The sequence below is a fragment of the Pinus tabuliformis genome, chromosome 6, assembly GCF_031772625.1.
Source record: "Pinus tabuliformis cultivar Carrire ecotype Pingquan chromosome 6, CPIR1, whole genome shotgun sequence".
Taxonomy (NCBI): Eukaryota; Viridiplantae; Streptophyta; class Pinopsida; order Pinales; family Pinaceae; genus Pinus; species Pinus tabuliformis.
The window spans coordinates 657,606,709-657,630,233 of record NC_142292.1 but is presented as its reverse complement, the minus strand read 5'-3'; the positions used below and the strand labels follow the sequence as shown (position 1 = coordinate 657,630,233).

Sequence of the window (23,525 nt, the reverse complement as noted above, 5' to 3'; positions counted from 1 at the left end):
CAATTTGAATAAGAAAAGTGAAAAACAAAAAACTAATAATCTCATAAACATTAAAATATAATTTCATTTCATTTCATTAAATTTGAATAAAAAAATGAAAAACAAAAAACTAATAATCTCATAAACATTAAAATTTAATTTAATTTCATTTCAAGGTAGGTTTGCAATGCATTTTTCATAAGCCAAGTTTTAGCGAAACGAAAAATCGTGAACCAACTGACATTTTTCATAAGCCAAGTTTTAGCGAAACGAAAAGTCGTGAACCAACGAGCGCTCATTTCATGTCAAGTGACAGAAAATAACCCTGAAATCCAATCTGAACAAAACTTATCCCAAAACCCTTACTAAATTTTTGCTTTGTCCGAGAGCCAAACTAGACTAGGGTATTCGGGCTTCGACGCCGGAAATCCAGCTCGCAGTTCAATTTCAGATCGGCTCGCGAACATCAATAAACACCTAATTCGCCATTCCGTTTAAGGCAAGCATATTCTCTTACAATAAGCATAATCTGCACTAGCTTTTCTTACTTTATGTGGTTCGTCCTCTCTGTTTCATCTTTTTTCGCTGCTTAAAAATTTACTGTATTTCTGCAGAAGAGCTTGAAACGAGGCTAGCTTCGACGACCTAATTTTTCTCAATGGCGACCGCGCCGCTGAATCTAGAATGCAGAATGTATGAAGCAAGATACCCGGAAGTGGACATGGCCGTCATGATTCAGGTCAAGAACATTGCAGACATGGGGGCCTACGTTTCCCTTCTGGAGTATAACAACATTGAGGGCATGATTTTGTTCTCCGAGCTCTCTCGTCGGCGTATTCGTAGTGTTAGCAGTCTCATTAAGGTCGGCCGACAGGAGCCTGTGATGGTTCTGAGGGTCGACAAAGAGAAGGGTTATATCGACCTGAGCAAGCGTAGGGTTTCGGAGGAAGATATTCAGGCCTGCGAGGAGAGGTATAATAAGAGCAAGCTGGTGCACTCGATCATGCGACACGTAGCCGAGACCATGCAGCTAGACCTAGAGGTGAGTAGCCTGTAACCTTGCCCCCATAATTATAGGTAATCGCTCTTGTTTGATCTGCGCGGAGCCTTGATCCCCGCTTCCACATTTAACATGGTTGGGTGGGGAACTCTATGGGATTCGATCTCTGGACTTTTGCCTTCAATTGGGCCCCTGTGTAATCATCTTTCATTTTTATGGCCTTAGTTTGTTTCTTTTTAAACCCTAAACAAATAATTGGTCGATATAATCTTATAGAAAATAAACCCTAGTTATTACGCTGCTATGGCAATTCAGTGTTTGCTGATTGATGCAAATCAGTGAAGCGGTCTGAATAATGGTCGTCTTATTCTGAAAGTTTATGCAGTTTATAATTTGTTCTTATTAGAAAGGTCTTCGAACTATCCGTAAAAGCTGTAATACCAAATAATGTCATAAATAGTGTTGGCCCATTGAAAAGATGAGCCTCCCTGTCGTTTTTCGTTTGAATGCCTGAAATTACAAGGATCTCCTTTGATAGTATAAAATTTTGAATAACGTTCCGAGCTTTGGATTTTCGTTACGGACAAAAAGCAATTTCTCATCATGAATTGATAAAAATGTATATAGAATTACAAAAGGCAGCCTTGTTGTCAGTTAATACATATTCTCTGCTTGGCACCACGTGAGAAAGTGGCTGGCAAGGTCTTCATAGTACAAACAGATGATTTGAAGCTCATTCTCATAGTGTTTGCCTCATATTTGCCATTCGACCACATCCATTTGGACCAACAGGTTGCCTGCTAGAGAAACTAATGAGTTTGATCTCGAAGATTACAATGACATCCAAAGAGCTGCTAAATCTACCAAAAGAGCTACTTGAACATATCACTAACCGAAGCTATATGGTCAAAAAGAGTTATTACAATAGACTTAAGGAGGGTGGTAGAAGAACTTGAAAAAATAAAGGGAAAGCTAGGTTGCCTGCTAGAGAGACTAATGAGTCTGATCTCGAAGATTACAAAGACAATCAAGGAGCTGCTAAATCTACCAAAAGAGCTGCTTGAACATATCACTAACCAAAGATATATGGTCAAAAAGAGTTATTACAATAGACTCAAGGAGGGTGGTAAAAGAACTTGAAAAAATAAAGGGAAAGTTGGAGAAGCTAGTTGCTATGTCTCGTCTTCCAAATCTCCTGAGACACCCCACTCTTGAGGATTTTTGGAAAATGTTGTTCTTGCTCTCAAACAATGTTTTTAAAATCGGTTGGACTGACTCGGATTCAGCCGAGCTGACCAAGCGATACCCCTGGCCAGTTCGGCTTGGTAGAAAAATCGGTCTGGTGGCCGGTTTGTTACCTAACCGGCCGAGCCGGTCACTGACTTAGCCGGTTTAGTAACAAACCAGGCGGCTCGACGCGAGTTTGTATTAAACTAGTCGAATCGGTCAAAGATGCTCAATGACGCTTTATTAGCAGTTATTTATGGAAAATAATGATTAAATTAGCAACTTCCTCTACGTAGCCACAATGAAAGCGCATATCTCGTCTATCTCAGCGTGTAGCTGCTGCGCTTGCTAGTGCTACTACTTCTATATTTGCAGTTGGAGATGGTGACAAGGAGGAGGAGTCATGAGTTTCTTTGTCTGACTCTGATTCAGAGTCTGAGCCAGATGATGTTGGATTCTCTAGCAGTAGCCAGTTTTACTGGTGATTAGTGATGTTTTATAGTTTACTTTTGTTGTAGAGGCCATTTAGAGCCTCCTTGGTTATGTGTTTTTGTTTTGATCTCTATATCATGTATGTATTGGACAGTGCACTGGGTGCCATTTTGATATAATGGATATATTCATGAGCCTACTTTTGATCATATGTTGTCTTATCTCTATATTCTAATGCTGTGTGTTTGGAAACATGAATGAAAATCTTTAAAATTATGTTTTTTCATAAAAAATAAATATTTAATGTATTTTTTACAACAACCGAGTCATTGAAATCAAACCGGTCAAGTCGATACTGAGTCAGAGTCGACCCTCTGTTGGTTCCAAACCCGAGTTGAAGTTTTAAAACATTGCTCTCAAAAACACTCTCACTTTTCGCAACCTTGATTCCAGTAAGAAAGTTTTAATAATTGACTCCTAATTCAAAACAAGAACCTCAAGTTGCCACAATGATCTAGGAGTCCAATGCTACTTTGCTAATACATTCTACAATGTAAATGCTTTTGCATTTATTCCGAGTTCTGACACATTTCTTTTAAGTTTTCACTATACACTGAAAGGGATTTGGTATCTGCATGGTAGAAATCAATAAATGACATTGTAAAATAATAGCCTTGTAGTCCAATTATATAATATATTAAGAAAGATCAATCAAGATGTTTCATACAATGCATACAGAGGTGTATTTATATATTTTTCAATGTCTTATTTCTAGTTGGCCAAGTAGGTACAAACTCAATCGGGTAGGATCGTTTGGTACTAAATCACCCAAGTTTTGCTCTGACTCTGTTGGTTAGCATCGAACCGACCCACCAAATTGAGCCAATTACAAAGTGGAACTGGTCACCAATCAACTCTGTCGAGTTGATCAAGTCCAAGTCAACTCTGACTGAGTTTTAAAACACTTCCTTTGTAACAAGGAGAAATTGGTTCACTGCTTGCAATGCACAATGCCTTATGCCTTTATAGGAAGACACTTAAGGCATTTGAAACAAGGCTATTGGGAGTGGGGAAGTGGATGTTGGGGTGGGAAGCACATTTTTCAAAATCTTTTGGGAGTGTTTTATTGACAATACATATTTTAATATATTTTGATGCATGTTTATTTAAAAAACATGTAGATTGTTGAATGGGTTGCAGAAAACATGAAAAAATTGGTCTAACTATTGGATCAATAATGACCATAAAAACATCAACTAGTTAGCACATCTAAAACATAATCATCTAGCATTTATTTCTTATAACATTGTCATTAAATGATAAACATGAACCGTAACATCAACCTTCAAGTTTCAATATATAACATTTGTCATCGACAAATTGTAAGAGATAACCACCATGAAATGAGATGGAATGTCATATTCATTAGCAAAGAGTTGTAAAATGTAGTTAATAGTTCAAAAGTAGGCTCAAATTTCAAACTTCAAACTTAAGTTGTCATATAAGGTTTGTAGGTCATTATAATGACAAAATAATCTTAGAATCTAAGGTCTAAACTAGAAAAATTTAAATAAATCTAGTATCTACTAAGCTTTCCTCTTTCCATAAGAAACTTTGAGTGCTCCAAAACTAGGCCCCCATCCTCCAAAATTAGCCTCTTTTAGATTGTTGTCTCAAGGCATATGTTCTGTCATTCTTTGCCACCTCACAATATTGGAATGAAAGTCTCAAGTTGCAATACACATAAACCAAGCTTTCAACATGGTCTACCTTTAGGCTGTTTCTCTAAACATTGTGGATGAACCTGTAGGTGCCCCAACACCTCTTTGTAGAAGAAGCGTTAACAACATGTGAAATCACCCTCGTAGACAATTTTGTAGATGTGGGAATTGAAGTAGGGAATTGCACAATGTGTTGGATTATCAACAATGTCTTGGCAACAATGGCACCAACTAATTGAGCTAACATGCAAGACTAATTATTGAGGGAATGCAAAACGCGTCCGGGTTCTTGTGGAGCTACTTGCTAAATTTTAGGAAACATCATGGGAAACATTGGGGTTCCTAACCTAGGGTGTCTTATCGAAAATCTGAAAGAAATAAAAAGTTCAATATATGAGAAATAATGAAAAGTCTCACACCTGCGAATTTTTAGGAAACATTATGGAAAACATTAGGGTACCTAATGTAAGGTACTTTGTCTAAAATCCTTAAAAATAAAAAATTCAATATACAAGAAATAATGAAGAGTCTCAAACATATAAATTGAAAGCATGAAATAAATATTCATGTCTGCATTGCAATTTTTATTTATTGTTCTAATTAATTTGATTTTCTCCAAGGCTATCAAGCAAAAATAATTCGGGGACACCCAAAAGTTTTGCTTTTGGAGGGGGGACACCCAAAAGTCCCTAGGAAAGAAGAAATCTCCCTATTTGTTTGGATATATCTCCTTGGACGTCCTTTATTGGGGGGGGGTGTGGCATAATGCACACTGCATCATTGAGGTTCATTGTCGTGGAAAAATGGGAATGGTGGGGTTTGTGTCCATGCATAGAGTTACATTTAACTTGGGCATTTTGGTTACAATACTTTTCTTTATGTCGCTTAAACCAATGTTTAACAAAAAGGTTTAGGGTTGAAGCCCAATTGATTCCATAATTAGGTTTTACATAAAAACAACTTAGCTTCAATAGTACAAGTACTCAATGTCACAAGGTGTTGAAAACAATTGTTATTAATGTCAAATGTTGTCCCAATGAAAGAGAAAGATACATAGTCAAATAACATATTTTGAGACATTTCCAACGATATGCATCACACCTTCTAACTCACAGTTTAGGAGAATAGAATTTTTAAATATTCATTATACATTCTACCAGTTGCACAAGTTGGCCCTACCCTAGACCCCATATTAACTATAAATAGGCGTGATAAGGAGCATTTCTAGCTACCACTCAAGCAAGTTTGATTATGTTAAGTATTCGCTGAGTTGTGGAAGGGTTTTTCTCACACTTTTTGAAGTTTTCTCTATTTGTTTTGATTATGGCTTAAAGAAGGCCAGGTTTTGGTGTGAAGGAGGCCGAGTTTTGTTTCAAAAGAGGCTGAGTTCAACCTTGTTGAGAGGTCAAGGTCTATTCTGGAGGTTGAATTTTGTTGAAGTCAAGGTTTTCTCTAAGAAGTTGAAATCTATTCTGTTTTATTGAGAAGTTGAGGTCTGTTCTAGAGGTAGAGTTTTGATGGAGGCCAAGCCCTAGCCAAGTTTTTGTGTGTTGCCTAAACAAATGTGACAATAGATTCGTCAAGGTCAAGTACAAGTTGCAAAATTTAAGCTTGCAAATTTGTAAGTTGGTGCTTACAGAGGATTGGTGTCCTCACAAGTGGTTGTAATAAATTAAAGGTTGTTTGAAAAGCATTCAAGTTGGGGGAGTCCAGGGAGCGGGGGTAGGGTGGGGCGGTTGAACCCTAGCTGCCTTGGCCCTTGGTTCATGCCTCCCTTCGCCTTTTTGTCGTGGTGTTTCTACTTTGTCGGTACTGCTGTTGATGCCTGTTCGTGGTGCCCCTTTTTCGATGCGTTGGGTGTGTGTGGGTTCTCTAGGTTGTTGCCGTGGGTGTTTCCTACTCTTAGGCTGTTTGCATGGGATTTCTTTGTGCTATGGAGCCATTGCTATGTGACCCTTTTCTGCTGCATCTATGGGTGTTGATATTGTGGAGGCAGCGGACTGCTCTAGGCTTTTTGGGTCCAACTTTTCATGCTTGGCGTTGGCCATTTTTGTGTTGCCATCATCTTTGGTCCTCTTCGCGGCTTCGTTCACTGGTGAGTGCTATGGGGCTTTTGCTAGGCCTTTTTTGGCATGTTTTTTGCTGCCCGTTTTCGGATTTGTTATTGTGGCTACCAGAGTAGCCTGTGCCTTGTTTCCTGAGGGCTGTATCTGCCCTGTTTCATTGGAATTTTTTCAAGTTTTTATGACCCATTTTGTAATTGTGGTCACTTGTTGTTGGGCTTGTATGTGCAATCTCTTTGGCTTCCATGCTGGCCCTTTGGGTTTCTCTAGTTGGTGATTGCCATGTTTTCTCTGTATTTTTTGGAATGTGTCTCACATATGCAAAATGTAAATTTTCCTCCTTTGGTTGAATAAAGTTACGTGTCATTTTTTTGACAGAAAAAAGCATTGAAGTTTCAAGTTTGAATTTTCACTTTAATCTCAATGTTTATACATTGTGTTGATGATTGATTATGTGATGAGGTTTTCTTTTTAAGATTAATAAAGTGAAAATAATTTAAATCTAAGTGATACTAATTCACCTCCCCCTCATAGTATCACTATGTATTTCCAACAATTGGTATCAGAGCAAGTTTCTTCAAGAACAATATAACACCTAGAAGAAGATCTTATAGTGGTCATGGCTAATTGAGAATGCTCAATCAAATTTCCTTGTTCGATGGAACAAATTTTGCCCTTTGGAAGATAAGAATTAAACTCACTTGATGTCTCTTTGTGTTGAAGTATGGTACTCTGTTTTAGATGGATATAAGGTTCCATCTTCTCCTCCAATTGATCAAGATGAGAAAAAGGCTCATGTCTCCAATGGGGAAGTTATCAATAATAAATTTCTAACACCATCCAGATTTATTTTCTCATGACAAATTAATTTATCCCCAACGGTTTATTTATTAACCCAAATAAACAATAATTTACTAAAAAATACAATCACTAGTATTTTTAACTTCTAGAATTAAAAATATGCAGCGGAAATAAACTAGAGAGATCAATCACACATCACAAAATTAATTAACCCACAACAATTCTTCTTCATTTCATCATTTGGAAAATTTGGGTTTTTCTACCCACAAAGATACAAGGAAAAATACAAATCTAGAACCTGCTCCCTCGAAATGAATTCAGACCTCATAAATCGGCCTCAAGGAAATCTACCTTAAGATGAAATTAGCTTGAAGAACTTAGCCTCTAGTAACTCGATCTGTGACCTCTAGCAACTTGATCTACACCCTGCCATTAATGTGCTCTAGCAAAACACCAAAACTCTAGCAACTCGACCTCCTCTAGACAAATACAATCTCTTCGGCAACTCAACCTTGCAATCTCCTCTTACTTGGTCTCCTTGGATTCGCGCAATCCCACTCACACTTCTTCTTTGTGCACTGGTCAACTATGCTACTCGCATGCAGAGAAAACCACTCTTTGAATCATGACTCGATCACATAACTTGTGCTCTTCGTCTTGTGTCTTGACCTCCTCGCCAAGTTCCCATTACAATCTTCTTTGAGTCTAAATCCCCAACCCCAATCTCCCTTCTAGAACCATCTTGGAGATCAATGTTTGAGATTATTTCCAAGTCACAATAATTTAGTTATTTATCCTTAGAAAATAACTCAATAATCCACAATAATTAATTTTTTTTAATTATTGTACTTTTCCTAAGTTGGACTTAAGAAAGAAGACATGAATTGCTAGAAGAGGCAAATAATGTCTTCTACATGCCAAGACACCAAGCCGATGTAGAAGACCTTTCAAAGCTACTACACACATCAACACTCCCTCCTAGCAATGAAGGGATTCTCCACTACCCACAACTTATCTCAGTAATTCACAAACTTTCCCTTCACTAGAGGCTTAGTGAGAACATTTGCCACCCGCTCTTTTGTAGAAATGCACTGCAACCTCACAACACCCCTTTTGACCCTGTCTCTAATGAAGTAATATTTGTTCTCAATATGCTTGGACTGATCATGAAATACAAGATTCTCAGAGTGCTTAATGCCACTTTGATTTTCACAGTGTATCATTGTTGGCCCTTTTTGCAGATCAAATAATCTTGCAAGCATCTTGCGAAGACAAACTGCCTCACAACTCGCCATACTCGTTGCCATCTATCTAGATGTGGACTTTTTGTCCACCACACTCCCTACCCAATCAAAATATCTCCGCCCTTGCAACTCCACTCCTCCAACTCTGACATTTCTTAGTCCAAAGTTGACGGTCCCTCACAGGTATCTCAACACATGCTTCGCTGCCACCCAATTTGGCTCCACCATTAACTAGCTAAGTGTGATCACAACAAAATGTATATCTAACCTAGTGTTGACCAAATACATCAAAGAACCTATCAACTGCCTAGACAGTGGAGGATCCCACTAATTCACCTTTAAAAGCGCTCAACTTCTTCAGGTTAGTGATCATAGGTGCTCGCATAGACTTGCAATTCTCCATCTTAAATCTCCTCAAGATATTCGTTGCATACTTGCCCTGCCCAAGGAAAATCTCTCTTGTTTGTTGCCACACCTCCAATCCCAAAAAGTAATGCATCAATCTGATGTTGTTCATGTCAAATTATGAAGCAATATCCTCCTTGCACATCCCTATGTGCTTCTCTGATCTTGTCAAGAATATATTGTCCACATATAATACCATGAAGAGTGGTTCACCCTCAACAATTACACAGTACAAGTTGGGATCCGCCTTACTCTTGGTGAAGCCCAAACCAAGAAGATATCCATCGATCTTGCATACCATGCACGTAGAGCCTGCTTTAGCCCATAAAGGGCCTTCTTCAACTTGCTTACATGGGAATTTCTCCCATGCACCTCAAAATCATCAGGCTGCTCAATATACACCTCCTCCCAAATCACTTCGTTGAGGAAAGTAGTTTTCACATCCATCTAATGTATCCTCCACCCCATCTATGAAGCAATGGACATAACTGCTCTAATATATGAATATCTGGTGACAGGTGCGAATCTCTACTCATAGTCCACTACCTCCTTTTGGGAGAACCCTCTAGTCGTGAACCTTGCCTTATACCTCTCGATATTGCCATCAACTGCATGTTTGATCTTGTATATCCATTGAGAAGTGGCCACAAACTTCCCTTTCTGTCTAGACATAATATCCCATACATCATTCCTCATTATGGAGCCATACTCTATCATGGCATCTCTCTAGAGTTGTTTGCTTATAGCCTCCTCAAAAGTGGAAGGCTCAGACTCACTGATGCTGCTTGACAGTGCCAAATAACTAGAATATCTAGTTGGTGGTTGACTCTACTTGCAAGTGCTACTAGGAGCCTCTGCATGCTCCTCAACATCTCTTAACGTCTGCTCGGCCCATCCCAGCCTCCTCCTGGTAAAGCTTGAAGGAATATCCAATTCATCCTCCGAATCTGCTCGCTGTTTCCTTGCTGGTGCTTTTGGTCCCTGCTCAGTCTTAGGAGCCTCTCACTCCTGTTCCTCTATCACCGCTGGCTCCCTTGCATGAGATCTCAGTGTCCTGTCCTCATCAAATTTGACATCCCAACTCAAGCTCATTGTAGCCAACAAACATGTCCTTCTCAGATAAGGGCTCCAACTTAGTCCTCTTCTTTGTAGGCACATGGACACTAGACTATTGAATATTCGCACATGAATCATTTGGTGTCACTCCTAGAAATAGCTCCTCAATAGTCACGTCCTCCAACACCACGTGAGGACTCCTATTTTGCACATACACAACTGTATTGCAGGCCTCTGCTCACAAAAACGTAGGCAACTCTTAATCATAGATCATTGCCCTCTTGACCTCCATGATGGTCCTATTTTTCCTCTCAGTAATCCCATTCTGCTGAGGGTTGTAAGGTACTGTGAGCTTCTTCTTGGTTCCTGCTTCCCTGCAAAAATATAAGAACTCGTTGGAGGTATACTCGCCCCCGTTATTTGATCTCAACACCTTAATCTTCCACCCTGTCTAGTTCTCCATAAGAGCCATGAGCTCATGAAACTGATCAAAGACCTCATCCTTGGTCTTCAGGAAGTAGTCTTCGTGGATTAATCATTTATGAATGCCGCAAAATATAAGGACCCTGTGTTTGACGTCACAAACATAGGACCACAAATATCAGAATGCACTAGATCTAACATGCCCTTTGACCTGGTCTGACTATGAGGATACACAATCTTGGCTTGCTTTCCAAGCACACACCTTTTGCACATGCCATCTTGCTCCACTTGGATCTTTGGAAATTCAGTACCCATCCTCTACACCATCAGAAAAGCTTTGTAGTGTAGGTGCCCCATACTGCTATGCCAAATCTCACTTTGGCTGCCACTCTCATTGATGGAGAGTCTTCATCGACTGCCCTCGCAATAGATAGGGATCCCTCTCCCTTCTATCAATCACCTGCTTCGTGCTGAAATCAATTCATTTTGGCCTAACAACCACTTCACCTCCTGTAAAGCTATCCTCTAGTACTCTGTCTTCCATGGCTGAAATTGGAAGGAGATTCTTCTCCAACCTCAATACATATAATACCTGGTTCACCTACATGATGCCACCTGAGTCCATCTGGAACTTGATACTCCTAGTGCCCTCAACTGCATACTTGGCCTTGTCACTAAGCTCCACATTTACATCTTTGGTTCCCTTGGTCATGCTGGTGAAGAGATCTCGATATCTTGTCATATGACGAGATGCTCCTTTGTTCATGAACCATACACAACTTCCGACCGTTCCAGAAAGGCAAGATATTAGGGCAATGTTTTTCTCAAACTTCTCTGCCATCTCCTCCATATGTGCAATGGCTGCTGTAGCAGTGTTGCCCTTGCCCTTCTTTTTTGTCAGGACACTAACTAGCAAAGTGGCCAAACTTATGACAAGCAAAGCATTTAACTTTGTTCATGTCCTTTTCCTTCTTGTTCTATGAAGATGCTCCTCCACCTTGGTTTTGCTTGGCCTTCACTTTGCCCTTTTTTGCTTGTGCAACAAGAGCAACTTCATCTTTCTCCTCATCGCCCTTTCATTGTCCTCTAGTTAAGGAATTTTCCCAGATCTCCTTTTGTGTGAAGTCATCCCCTAACTAACTCTGATTAGGAAGCTGGTGATGGGCAAGAATCCCATCCACAAAAGTGGGCCACTGCTTCACACACCCCTTCAGAGCAAATTTGAACAACTCTGAATCATGCACAATTTCCCCAATAGATACAAGCTTATCACGAGCCTACTTGACTCTCATGAGATAAGATGTCATGGTCTCTGATTTGTTCATTTTAATGTTGTTTAGTTTCTCTTTGAGCACCATTTTCTTGTTCTCGTTTGTACTCTGATAAAGACTGGTCAGAGCTAACCACATCTGTCTTCCGGTGTCCTTCCCTGATATGTGGGGGATTATGTGATCCCTCACAACATCCAGAATTATGCAACTCGCTTTCATATCCTTCACCCTATGCTCGGTTGCAAGATTCAGATCTGAAGGAACCTGTACGTCTTTGCTCACTAAATCCTAGAGACCATTTGAATTCAAAATCTAGGTTATTCCCTCCTTCGAGGGGCTAAAATTTGATACCCCATACAACCTATCTTCGTATCTCAAATTGAACAATGATGCCATCTCCACAAATCAACCACGACCACAAAACCCAACTGCAAAATTTAATGAAATATTCCGGTGCTGCAAACCCTTGTGATCTTAGATCTCCCTTTCAGGGTTTTCTAGATTGCTTTGATATCATGCTAAATTTCTAATACCAGCCAAATTTATTTTCTCATGGCAAATTAATTTATCCCTAGCAGTTTATTTATTAACCCAAATAAACATTGATTTACCGAAAAATAAAATCACTGGTATTTTTAACTTATAGAGTTTAAAATTTGCAGTGAAAATAAATCAGGGAGATCAATCACACATTGCAAAATTAATTAACCCACAACAATTCATCTTCATTTCATTATCTAGAAAATTTGGGTTTTTCGACCCACAAAGATACAAGGAAAAATACAAATCTGGAGCCTACAACTCGGCTCCCTCAGAATGAATTTGGCCCAAGTAAATTGACTTGAAGGAAATCTGCCTCTAGATTCCCACAACTAGATTTGTGCCTTGCCACTAATGTGCATTGGGAAAACCCCAACACTCCATCAACGCGACCGTCTCCAGACAAATACAATCTTTCTCTGGCAACTCGGCCTTGCAATCTCCTCCTACTTGTCTTCCTTGTATTGGTACAAAACCACTCACACTTCTCCTTCTCTGTGTACTAGTAAATTGAGCCACTCACACTACAGAGAAAATTGCTCTCTTTGAATGATGACTCGGTCACACAACTTGTGCTCTTCGTCTTATGCCTTCACCTCCTAGCTAGGCTCCCTTTACAACTTTTATTGATTACAAATACCTAACCCCAATCTCCCTTCTAGAACCATCTTGGAGATCAACGGTTGAGATTATTTCTAAGTCACTTAAATAATTTAATAATTAAATTATTTATCCTTAGAAAATAACTCAATAGCCTATAATAATTAATTTACTTGAATTATTGTACTTTTCCTAAGTTAGACTTAGGAAAGAAGACATAAATCACTAGAAGAGGCAAATAATGTCTTCTACATGCTAAAACACCAAGCCGATGTAGAAGATCTTTTGAAGCTACTACTCACATAAACAATGAATTCCATCTTAAATGGCTTTGTTAGATTTAGAATTTATCAAATTTATGCAATGTGAATCAGCTAAAGAGACGTGGGACAAGCTTGTAAGCAACTATGAACGAGATGACAAAGTAAAGAAGGCAAAGCTTCAGACTTTTCAGAGACAATTTGAAAGCCTGAAAATGAATGATGAAGAAGATGTTGTTGCTTATTTTTTTCGAGTAGATGAAGTGGTTAATTCTCTCAAAGGACTTGGTGAAAAAGTTGAAGAAACAATAGTGGTTCAAAATTTTTTGAGGTCTCTTCCTTTGCGTTTTGATGCTAAAGTCTTTGCTACAGAAGAACTAAAAGCTTTAGAGAATTTAAAAATGGACGAGCTTCACGAAATTCTCATTGCATATGAAATGAGGACGAGAAATTCATCACATAAGGAAGCAACATTTAAAGCATCTAAGAAGTCAAGAAAATGCAAGTTTGGTGACTGCTCTAGTGATGAATCCAATACAAAAATGGCTTAGCTAGTTAGAAAACTAAAGAAAGGATCCAAATCCAAAGATAAGTTACCTCTCATATGTTTTAATTGTGGTAAGATAGGACATTTTGTCTTCAAAGGAAAATCTTACAAAATGAAAAATCTTTACTCCAAAGAGTATAATGATATCTCGGAAGAAGAAGAATATGATTCTGATTATGATAGAAAAGATATCCTATTTTAGCCACAAATGAAGAATCCAACATAGACAAATCAAAAGAGCAAAAAGAAAAAGCAAAAGAAGAAGGTGTTGAAGGCATAGTGGATCTTGAAGCATAACTCATCAATGCATTAGAAGAGATTGATAACCTTAGGAAGAAGAACAAAAGACTATCCAAGGAAATAATCTTCATCAATACTGAAAAAAGAGGAAGCAAAAAGAGTGGAAGAAGTGTTGAACAATCAACTAAAAGAAAAGGAAGAAAATTGTGAGAAGCTTGAAGCATAAATTGTCTCATTAAGGAAAGAGCTAGATAACCTCAACAAAAACGTGAAAGTTTTTCAAACAGTGGATGTTATTCTCAGTTGTCAAAGGCCAGCATATGACAAGACCGGTCTTGGTTATATGGGTGAGATAGTGAGAATTCATACAAAGAAGATGGAAATCCCAAGTCGCTAGGAAAGGAAGTTGAAGAAAAACCTTTTTGAAATTTCCCTTGCGCCCTAGGTCTGGTCTATGACTAGACTAGTACATAAACACACTAGTAGTGCTCAACCAAAAACAACTTTGCACAATAGAATAATAGATCAATAACGATACACAAGATTGTTGGCCCAAATCACATTTCTCATTAGTCCATCAATAAGAAAAGCTTAGAGCTCCTGTACCAGGGATCATGGCCCTTTACAAAACCTGATACAATGCTAATATACATAGTTTGTTTTTTGACTTAAACCTTAGGGTTGAGGCCTAGCTAATCAGGTCTTCATCCGCCTATGAAATAAAGACAAAACTACTTAACTTGCTCTCTGTTGTCCTTTGCAAGCAGTCCTTTTAGTCCTCTTTAAGCCCACGATCAACCAACCTAGCCTCGACTTGCCATAAATAAACCAAAACGGAAATAACTAGCTTCAATCCTCTAAGGCAAAGCTTAACTTGACATCTTGCTTACTTGACCTTCTTGAACAAAACTCAACCTCTTCTTCTAGGCTGCGACGTCTCTAGGGTAGATCTCTTCCACAAGATGTAGTCCTTCACTCTTGTGACTAGGCTTGTTTTTTGGCCTCAATTTATATCTATTGTGTGAGTGACTTTGGAGTCTTATTTTTCCTTCAAGAAACCCTCACTTAACCACTCAACAACAAATTATAATAAAATATTAATTTCCTTGGGTTCCAAGCCCACAACTTTGGGTCAAGACTCCCAAACTCGGGTACTTTGCCCAACAAACTCCTTTTTGTGGGTTTTCTCCACTCAGAAATACCTTTCGAGCTACCCAAATTTCAACACTTCCTCTTAGTGAGGAAGGTATTTCCATATCCTTATTGTAGAACTCTCCAACTCCATGAATTTCCTTGCATGCCATGACTTCCTTGCATGGTCACGAATGTCCTTGCATGCCCATGACTTCCTTGCATGGCCACGAATGTCCTTGCATGTGCCATGTCTTCTTTGTTCTTGATCAAGACTTATCTTGCATGATGCATAACTATCCTTGCATTTATCATGACTTTCCTTGCGTGATCCATCACTGTCCTCGCATGGTCTATGACTTTCCTTGCACCACCATGATTGCCCTTGCATGGTTCATGACTTTCCTTGCATGGTCTGGAAGACTCCACTTTCTCGCTTGAACCTAGAAGGTTAGACTTCCACTGGGCAATTGACTCTCCTTTGTAGTCTCCCTTTAAAGCCAGACTCCATCTAAGCCTACACAACCTCCTTGCAATTGAACTTGTGTCCTTTCAAGGTCAGTCTCGTGTCGCGGTTGAACGCTAGGCCTAGTCCACTCTAGACCATTGCAACTCAACTTTGCAAGTGTCCTTATCCTCTTGTGTCAAATGCCTCATGTGGACATGGCTCCTTTGCCGGATGTGCAACTCAGCAACTCGATGAAGATACAAACTTGCGATCAACCTGCCATCCACACAGAGCTACCTTCATCCATGCCAAAGCAATCCTTGCGAAGGCACTTGAGTTGTCTCAACTTACTTTGACAAGTCAACGAAAGTCCATCAACAATGATTATCATCGAAAGATTTCTTTCTATCCATAGTGTCGGCAATCCTCCACTCAACATACTGTTGTGCACCAAGTTGTCCACCAATCCACCATAACTCCCATTCTATCTCATCACCAAACTAATCAAGACCACATCTCCATGTTCTCAACTGAACCTATCTCCTCCATGTCTATGCAACACTGTTGCTTCCAATGATAGTTTCACAGCTCCCTCCTAGAGCTGATCCTGTGCACACTTTGACCTAGCTGCAGTTCAAAGTAGCTCTGGTACCATGTTGAAATTTCCCTTGCACCCTAGGTTTGATCTATGACTAGACTAGTACATAAACACTAACGGTGCCCAACCAAAAACAACTTTGCACAACCCTATATAATAGCAAACAGATCGATAACAATACATAAGATTTTTGGCCCAAATCACGTTTCTCATTAGTCCATCAATAAGAAAACCTTAGGGCTCTCTCACTAGGGATCATGGCCCTTTAGAAACCCTGATACAATGTTAATATACACAGTCTGAAACCCTAGGGATGAGGCCTAGTCCATCAGGTCCTCATTTGCCCATTAAATAAAGACAAAACAACTTAACTTGTTGTCTGATGTCCTTTGCAAGCAGTTCTTTCAGTCCTCTTTGTCCTTGAAGTGCCTTGCTATAGCCCCCGTCCTTTGGCCACTACAAACTTCTTTTATCATTGTTGGCTTGCTCCTTTAGGTCATTGTCTCCCTTGCTGTCCACCTGGCAGACTCCTTGACTTGTTGTCCAACCCTTGGCCACCACACAAACCTTTTGTCCAATGTTCCCTAGGTATTGAAAACCTCTTCAACAGGTCTTGTGTTCTTTTCCAACCCTGTTATGACATCAACTGTCCAGCTGTAGGCTTTGGCCTTCTCGCAACCTCCTTTGTCTGTCCTAACTAGGGCTATTGGACCGCTACCCAACCCTTCTCCAAGCCACGACCAACTCATGACCAGATGCCTTGTTGATTGCTACAACAACCTGAATCCTCCTTGATCTTGCCCTTCTCAGCCACAGTTACCTCAGAATGCTCTGCTGCCACCCTTCACCACTTCGTTTTACCTATCCTCAGGTCTCAGACCACTGTCTAGACCTCAGTCAACCCTTGTTCTTAACCCCAAATGCCCTCGGTTTGTCCTCAAATACTCTAACAACCCTCGATCCTTTGCCCTGTAGCTTTACTAGCTTTTGCTTGCTTGTCTGTAGCTTCCTGCGGCCCTAACTAGGCTACTCTAAGCCCCATATCCAGCGGCAAACCTAGCCTCAACCTGCCTTAAATAAACCTAAACAGAAGTAACCAACCTCAACCCTCTAAGGCAAAACTCAACTCAACATCTTGCTTAACTTGGCCTCTTGAACATAACTCAACCTTCTTGAACAGAACTCAACCTCGTCTTCTAAGTTGCGACTTCTCTATGGTAGATCTCCTCCATAAGATGTAGTCCTTCACTCTTGTGACTAGGCCTCTCAGCCTTAATTTATAGCTCTCGTGTGAGTGACTTGGGGGTCCTTTTTGTCCTTCAAGAAATCATCACTTAACCACTTAACAACAAATTAGAATAGAATATTAATTTCCTTGGGTTACAAGCCCACAATTTTGGGTCAAGACCCCCAAACTTGGGTACCTAGCCCAACAAACTCCTTTTTGTGGGTTTTCTCCACTCGGAAATATATTCTGAGCTACCCAAATTTCAACAAGCCTAAAAGCTCCAATTTTAGGAAGAGCAAGAACAAAAGTTAGGACTCTGGAAACACTGCTTCACCAAAAAGCTACGTAGATGCTCTCAAGAAGTCCATTCATAATGCAGGGAGCAATATGATAAGGGACAAGGACCAACAATCTTCTCCAAAGTAGATCAACTTTAGAAGAACTGTTCCATTAAGGCAATCATACACAACCAAGTATCAAACTATTTTTATTGGTAATTTTTTTCATGCAAAAATTTTGGACATCAAGCAAAAGATTGTAAAGCTTATGTGAAAATTGATTATGAAACAGGTTCTCATGAAATCTCTAGAAATAAGTTCATAGACAACAAAATCAGAGACATTGATGGCTTCAATAACAGAAATCATAATTCATCTGCGCCATTATCGAAGTCCAATGGAGAGTGTTACATATGCAACAATTTTTTGTACAAATAGCACAAGACTATCCTGCAAAATCAAGAGAAGAGTTTTGGAAGAAAAAACAGGAAGAACCACAAACAGAAAAATGTGGACTAGTTATGTATGCTCAAAACAATCAAATTTAGTGGTATGTTGATAGCGGGTGCTCTAAACACATGACGGATAATCAAAAGAATTTTTTTACTCTAAAAGAAGAAAAAGGAGGAAATGTGCCTTTTGGAGACAATGGATCTGTAAGAATCATTGAGAAGTACTGTAAGCCTTGACATTGGTAGGGCTAAAGCACAAAATGTTTGTATCTTGAAGGACTCAAACATTATCTTTTAAGTGTGAGCTAGATGTGCGGTCAAGGTTATGATCTTGCTTTTCGTGGTAAATATTGTGAAATAAGGAAGACTAATTCAAGAAGATTAATAGGAAGAGCAATAAGTACTCCAAACAATGTATATATCCTTGATGAAATTCAAGAGAGCAATGCTATTAGATAGATAGATGAGAGTTAGTTATGGCATAAAAGACTAGGACACTTGCGCTTTGACAATTTTGTAAAAATTAGTAGAACACAAGCAGTGAGAGATATGCCCAAAATCTCAAAATCAACAAGCGCCATTTGTGATTCTTATGAAAATGGGAAATGGACAAGAGTGAGCTTCAAGTCAAAGGAGTGTTCGACATCAAGACCACTAGAGCTTGTTCACACAGATCTATGCGGGTTGTTTATTGATGATTATACTAGAATGGTTTGGGTTGCATTTCTTAAAGCAAAATCAAAAGCACTAGATACTTTCAAATCATTCAAAGCCTTAGTTGAAAATGAAAGCAATCTAAGAATCAAATGTTTAAGATCAGATAGAGGAGGTGAATTTACCTCAAATGATTTTAATGAATTATGTGAGAAATATGGAATCAAGAGACAACTTTTAGTTGCAAGAACTCCACAACAGAATGGAGTCATAGAAAGAAAGAACAAGTCAGCGCAAGAAACAACAAGAACAATGTTATTAGATGTAGCTTCCCTATCTTGGTCTAGCAGAGTATACCTTAGTTGGCATCATACAGACAAGTTGGGCTTGTTGGGCTTGTAGCTCCTCGTCTGGCCAACAAGTTGAGAAAGCTTGGGGGTGTGTGATCCTTACTTTTTGTAAGTCAGGTATCTCATCCAAGCTCGATTATGATGTGGGTGGTCTACCACATGACTCTTGAGGGTCGTTGTTGGGAAGATCAGTAAACAATAGGATGGATGAGATATTGTATCTTGCCTATTGCTCGACATAGGGTGGAAGACATTTGGTCCCCTATGAGATGACTTGGGGTGGGTGTCCCATAGGACCTTCCCCACTGTCATAAACATGAGGTGAGAGTGTCCCATAGGAACTTCCTCATTGTTAGTCGATTTCAGGTTGATATGTACTCCCTGATATGGTTCTAGGTTGAGTTGGGCTCCCTGATGTTGTTCTGAATTGAGATAAGCTCTCCAATGTTATTGAGGGTGGTAGCTTGGGCTCCCTTTCGATGTCAAATTCTTCTTCTTTTAGGTTCGGGAGTGTTCAACATATGAACAAAGCTACAAAGTCAAGTACAGATAAGCAGGGATGAGTAGATATGAGCAAGGATGAGCAAAGATGAACAAAAATGACCCTTTTGACAAGATACTTGTGATGGGACATATGTTGTAGTCGGTAATTTCTCCATAGTTGAGAGGGAGTGTTAATTTGGTAGCTCAGGGACAAATTCCCTCCTTTGGACAATCTTCCTAATCAAGAAAGACCCCTCCTAGCCCTTGGAAGAATTTAATTTGGTTAAGAAAAAATATATTTTTTAAATATGGAAACCCACATATGCATAAAAGCAAAGGTCAACCCTAAGAAGAAATTGGATACCCTTGGAAACCTACAAATACATGTCAAGTGACCCTCATTTGGGGATCATCAATTATTCTTCTTTCTCTGGTTTGGCTTGCACACGTCTAAAGTGGTTCGCGAAGATTGGTTCATACATGTCCGAAATTGTAGAGTCTGAAGCTCGCACGTGTGGTCTAGTGCTTTGATTTGTAGGGTTGCCACAAGGAATTTTCGGTTGCAACCGCAGGCACACATGCTTATCCATGCGGTTGGAGAGTTTCAACTGCAAGCACATACACTCTCTCCATGTGGGTGGAAACTAGGGTTTTATTTCATCAGTGGACTACAAGTGCTTACAATTGACCGCAAACTTCTGAATTAGGATTTTGGTTATTAGTATTGCTGGGTTCATCTCTTGGATAATTTATTTTTTTGGATAGTTTTGTGGTTGAAGATATGGATCATTGTACTCTCTCTTTGTTGAACATTTTATGACAATGTAATAAGAAGAAGAATTTGAAAGGGTTTCTCTTGTGGGGTTTTTGCGCTGGTCTCTGACCAATCTTGGTGTCTTTATGTGTGGATGCTTTTCTTCTATTGTTCCTTTATGTCTTGCTGCATTATTGATGATATTGTTTTTTCTACATAATTGCGTATGTCGCTAAATAATGTTATAATGCTGTGGGGTGAATTCAATGTGTAAATGATGAAATGCAATTATCTAAAGCAAAGAACAATATAGCCCTAAGAAAAATTGACATGGTATCAGAGTTGGGCTGAAGAAAAGTCATTAAGATCACCCCTATGAAAACACCATTGATGGAAGCAAAAGAAGTTGGAGGAGACTTAAAATAATGCTAGGGTTTGAAGGAAACCCTAGGAAATTTGGTTATTAGGGTTTGATGTATATTCTTAGGTTAAGGTTTGGAAGAAACCCTGGATTAGGACAAAGGTTTGAGATATGCAGTCTGGAAACCCTAGCATGATCAGTGAGAAGATGTTCTAGCACTTGTGATAGGTTTGATGTAACTCTGAATGGGATAGTCTCAATTAGGCTTGGTTGTTGATGAAGTTGGTTGAAAGAGTTGCACGCAGGGTTGCCACAGGGAATTTTCGGTTGCAACCGCAGGCACACAGGCTTATCTATGCGGTTGGAGAGTTTCAACCACATGCACATACACTCTCTCCGTGTGGCTAGAAACTAGGGTTTCATTTCATCAGTTGATTGTAGACTTCGTCAATTGACCTCAAATGCTTACAGTTGACCACATACTTTTGAATCAGGTTTTTGGTTATTAATATTGTTGGGTTCATCTCTTGCATAGTTGATTTTGCTAGATAGTTTTGTGGTTGAAGATATGGATCATTGCACTCTCTCTTTGCTGAACATTTTATGACAATCTAATAAAAAGAAGAATTTGAAAGGGTTTTCTCCCTTGTGGGGTTTTGCCATGGTCTTCGACCAATCCTAGTGTCTCGATGTGTGAATGCTTTTCTTCTATAGTTCCTTTATGTTGCACTGCATTCTTGATGATATTATTCTTTCTACATAATTGTATATGTTGTTGAATAATGTTATAATGCTGTGGGGTGAATTCAATTTTTAAATGATGAAATGCAATTATTAACAAAGAACAATATAGCCCTAAGAAAAATTAACAAAAATTACCAAATAAGTTTTGGAAAGGTGCAATGGATGCAGTAGTCTACATCTTGAACAAAGCACAACTCCGAGTTAATAGCGAGAATACACCATATGAGCAATGGAAAGGCAAACTAGCTTTAGTTAAGTATTTCAATTTTTTTGGAAGCCACTGTTACATGTGTTGAAGAATGTAACTAGGTTCGGTCTTCATATTTATATTTGAGTCATTATGAAATGTATTTATCAAAGAATGAAAAAAAAAATATTATTATTATTACAATGATTTATTAAAGCATGAGTTTCATGCTTGGGTCATCATCTTATAGGTGAAAGTCCCCATTGAGGACTTCTAGGTTTTATATTAAGTCATTAAAGTCATTGTCCATTTAATGAGACCCTTCTTGGGCTTTTGAATCATGTAAAAATAATTATTATTGAGTCAAATATGTAATTTGTCGCCTCCACACCAAGTCGGCCCTTGCCTGATGAAGTCGGCCTATAAGAGCTCAATTCGACCCACAAAAGTGGCTATATATACAAGTATAGTTTGATCTATTTGCTCACCAACTCAATAGGCTTGATACACAAGAAGGAAGTGCAGAAAAGTGCAAAGTTCAAGGAGAAGAAGGAAGAATTACAGAAGAACAAGAAGTCGAAGTTTTGGGCTATCTCTCTCTCTCTTTCATACGAAGTTACTGCGCTGTTGTTGGGGAGGTTGAAGTTCTGGATTTACTAGGTCAAAGATCTGCTACTGGGGAGGTCGAAGTTCTGGATTTACTGGGTTGAAGATTTGCTGCTGGGAAGCTCAAAGCTTTGTTGCTGGATAGGTCGAAGTTCTACTACTGCAGGGTCGAAGATCTAGATTGAAGTTGCTGGAAGGAAGGGCTGACTTGCTGATTGGAGGAAGTCCGTGTCTAGGTCGAAGAGTCTTGGATTATCTCGTCTTAACTACTAAAGGAAGAAGTTTGATTGGGTTTTCCCCTAGATAAGGGTTTTGCCCTGGTTGAATGCTTACATCTCGTGTCTCTTGTTCTTGTGATCTTCACACACTCATAATCTGGTAATTGCTTGATGAAAGATAATACAATAAAGAAGTAAAAGAAGCCAACATAATGCACAAGTAATTATCAAGAAAGAGAAATCAAACCCTAATACTACTAGCACTGATTTCTCAACATGGTATCAGAGCTAAGGTCAAGAAAGATTGGAGATCACTCTGTTGGCTTGAAAGGAAAAGTTACTCCCTCTATGATAAGATACTTGAAAATGGTATTCAATATTGCAGGAATCTGGATCAAAAGAGTTATCTACAACTTATTCAATAAGGTCAAAAGCAAAGGGTTCTTGGTTGCACTCACAGGTTCACTCAATGATGACAATGCATGGATTATTGATAGTGGAGCATCAAGGCACATGACAAGAGATAGCAAACAACTTCACACTCTATCAAAGGAACAATCTTCTCATGCAATGGAATTGGGAGACAACAAAAGTTACACCATTAAAGGCTTGGGATCAACTTCTTTGAAGCTGAACAATGGAGCAAAGCTACATCTTAACAATATACTCTATGTTCTAGGTTTGAAAAAGAATTTACTTTGAATTTCGAGCTAAGAAGATAAAGGTGATAGAATTGCTTTTGTAGATGGAAAATTTCTGGCTTGGGGAAAAGATTCAAGCATTGATAAAGCTAGGGTTATTGGAGTACGTGAAGAAAGTCTATGTAGAGTCATAACACCATCACCTCAAGCCCTAGTTCACATGGAAATCAATTCGATTGAACTATGGCATATAAGATATGGACATTTACATTATAAGGTTATTCCCTCTCTCAATCAATTGGTAAATGGTTCCCAATATTAAAGAAGATCGTGAAGGAATACGCAAGGGATGTGCCTCAGGAAAGAATACAAGGAAGCCCTTTACATGCAGTGAAACAAGGTCTAAAGAAATATTGGACCTCATTCATTTAGATATGTGTGGGCCTATGTCTGACAAATCACTTGGAGGTCAACTTTATTATGTAACCTTCATTGATCAGCACTCTAGAAAGACATGGCTCTATCTACTCAAATTAAAGGACGAAGTATTTGAAAAGTTCAAGGAATTTTGATCTAAAGTAGA

The 23,525-nt window shown here is 39.0% G+C and overlaps 1 protein-coding gene across 1 annotated transcript in view; it reads left to right on the top strand.

Annotated features, from left to right (window-relative positions):
* Positions 1 to 223: 223 nt before the first annotated feature.
* The window catches only part of LOC149260318 (eukaryotic translation initiation factor 2 subunit alpha homolog), a 52,666-nt gene continuing 29,364 nt past the window's right edge, over positions 224 to 23,525 (top strand). Inside the window, exons 1-2 of the mRNA XM_089420230.1 lie at positions 224 to 478; positions 594 to 1,021. Of these exons, the coding sequence (XP_089276356.1) occupies positions 638 to 1,021 (384 nt within the window). The 5' untranslated portion in view covers positions 224 to 478; positions 594 to 637. The remainder of the gene's footprint in view (positions 479 to 593; positions 1,022 to 23,525) is intronic.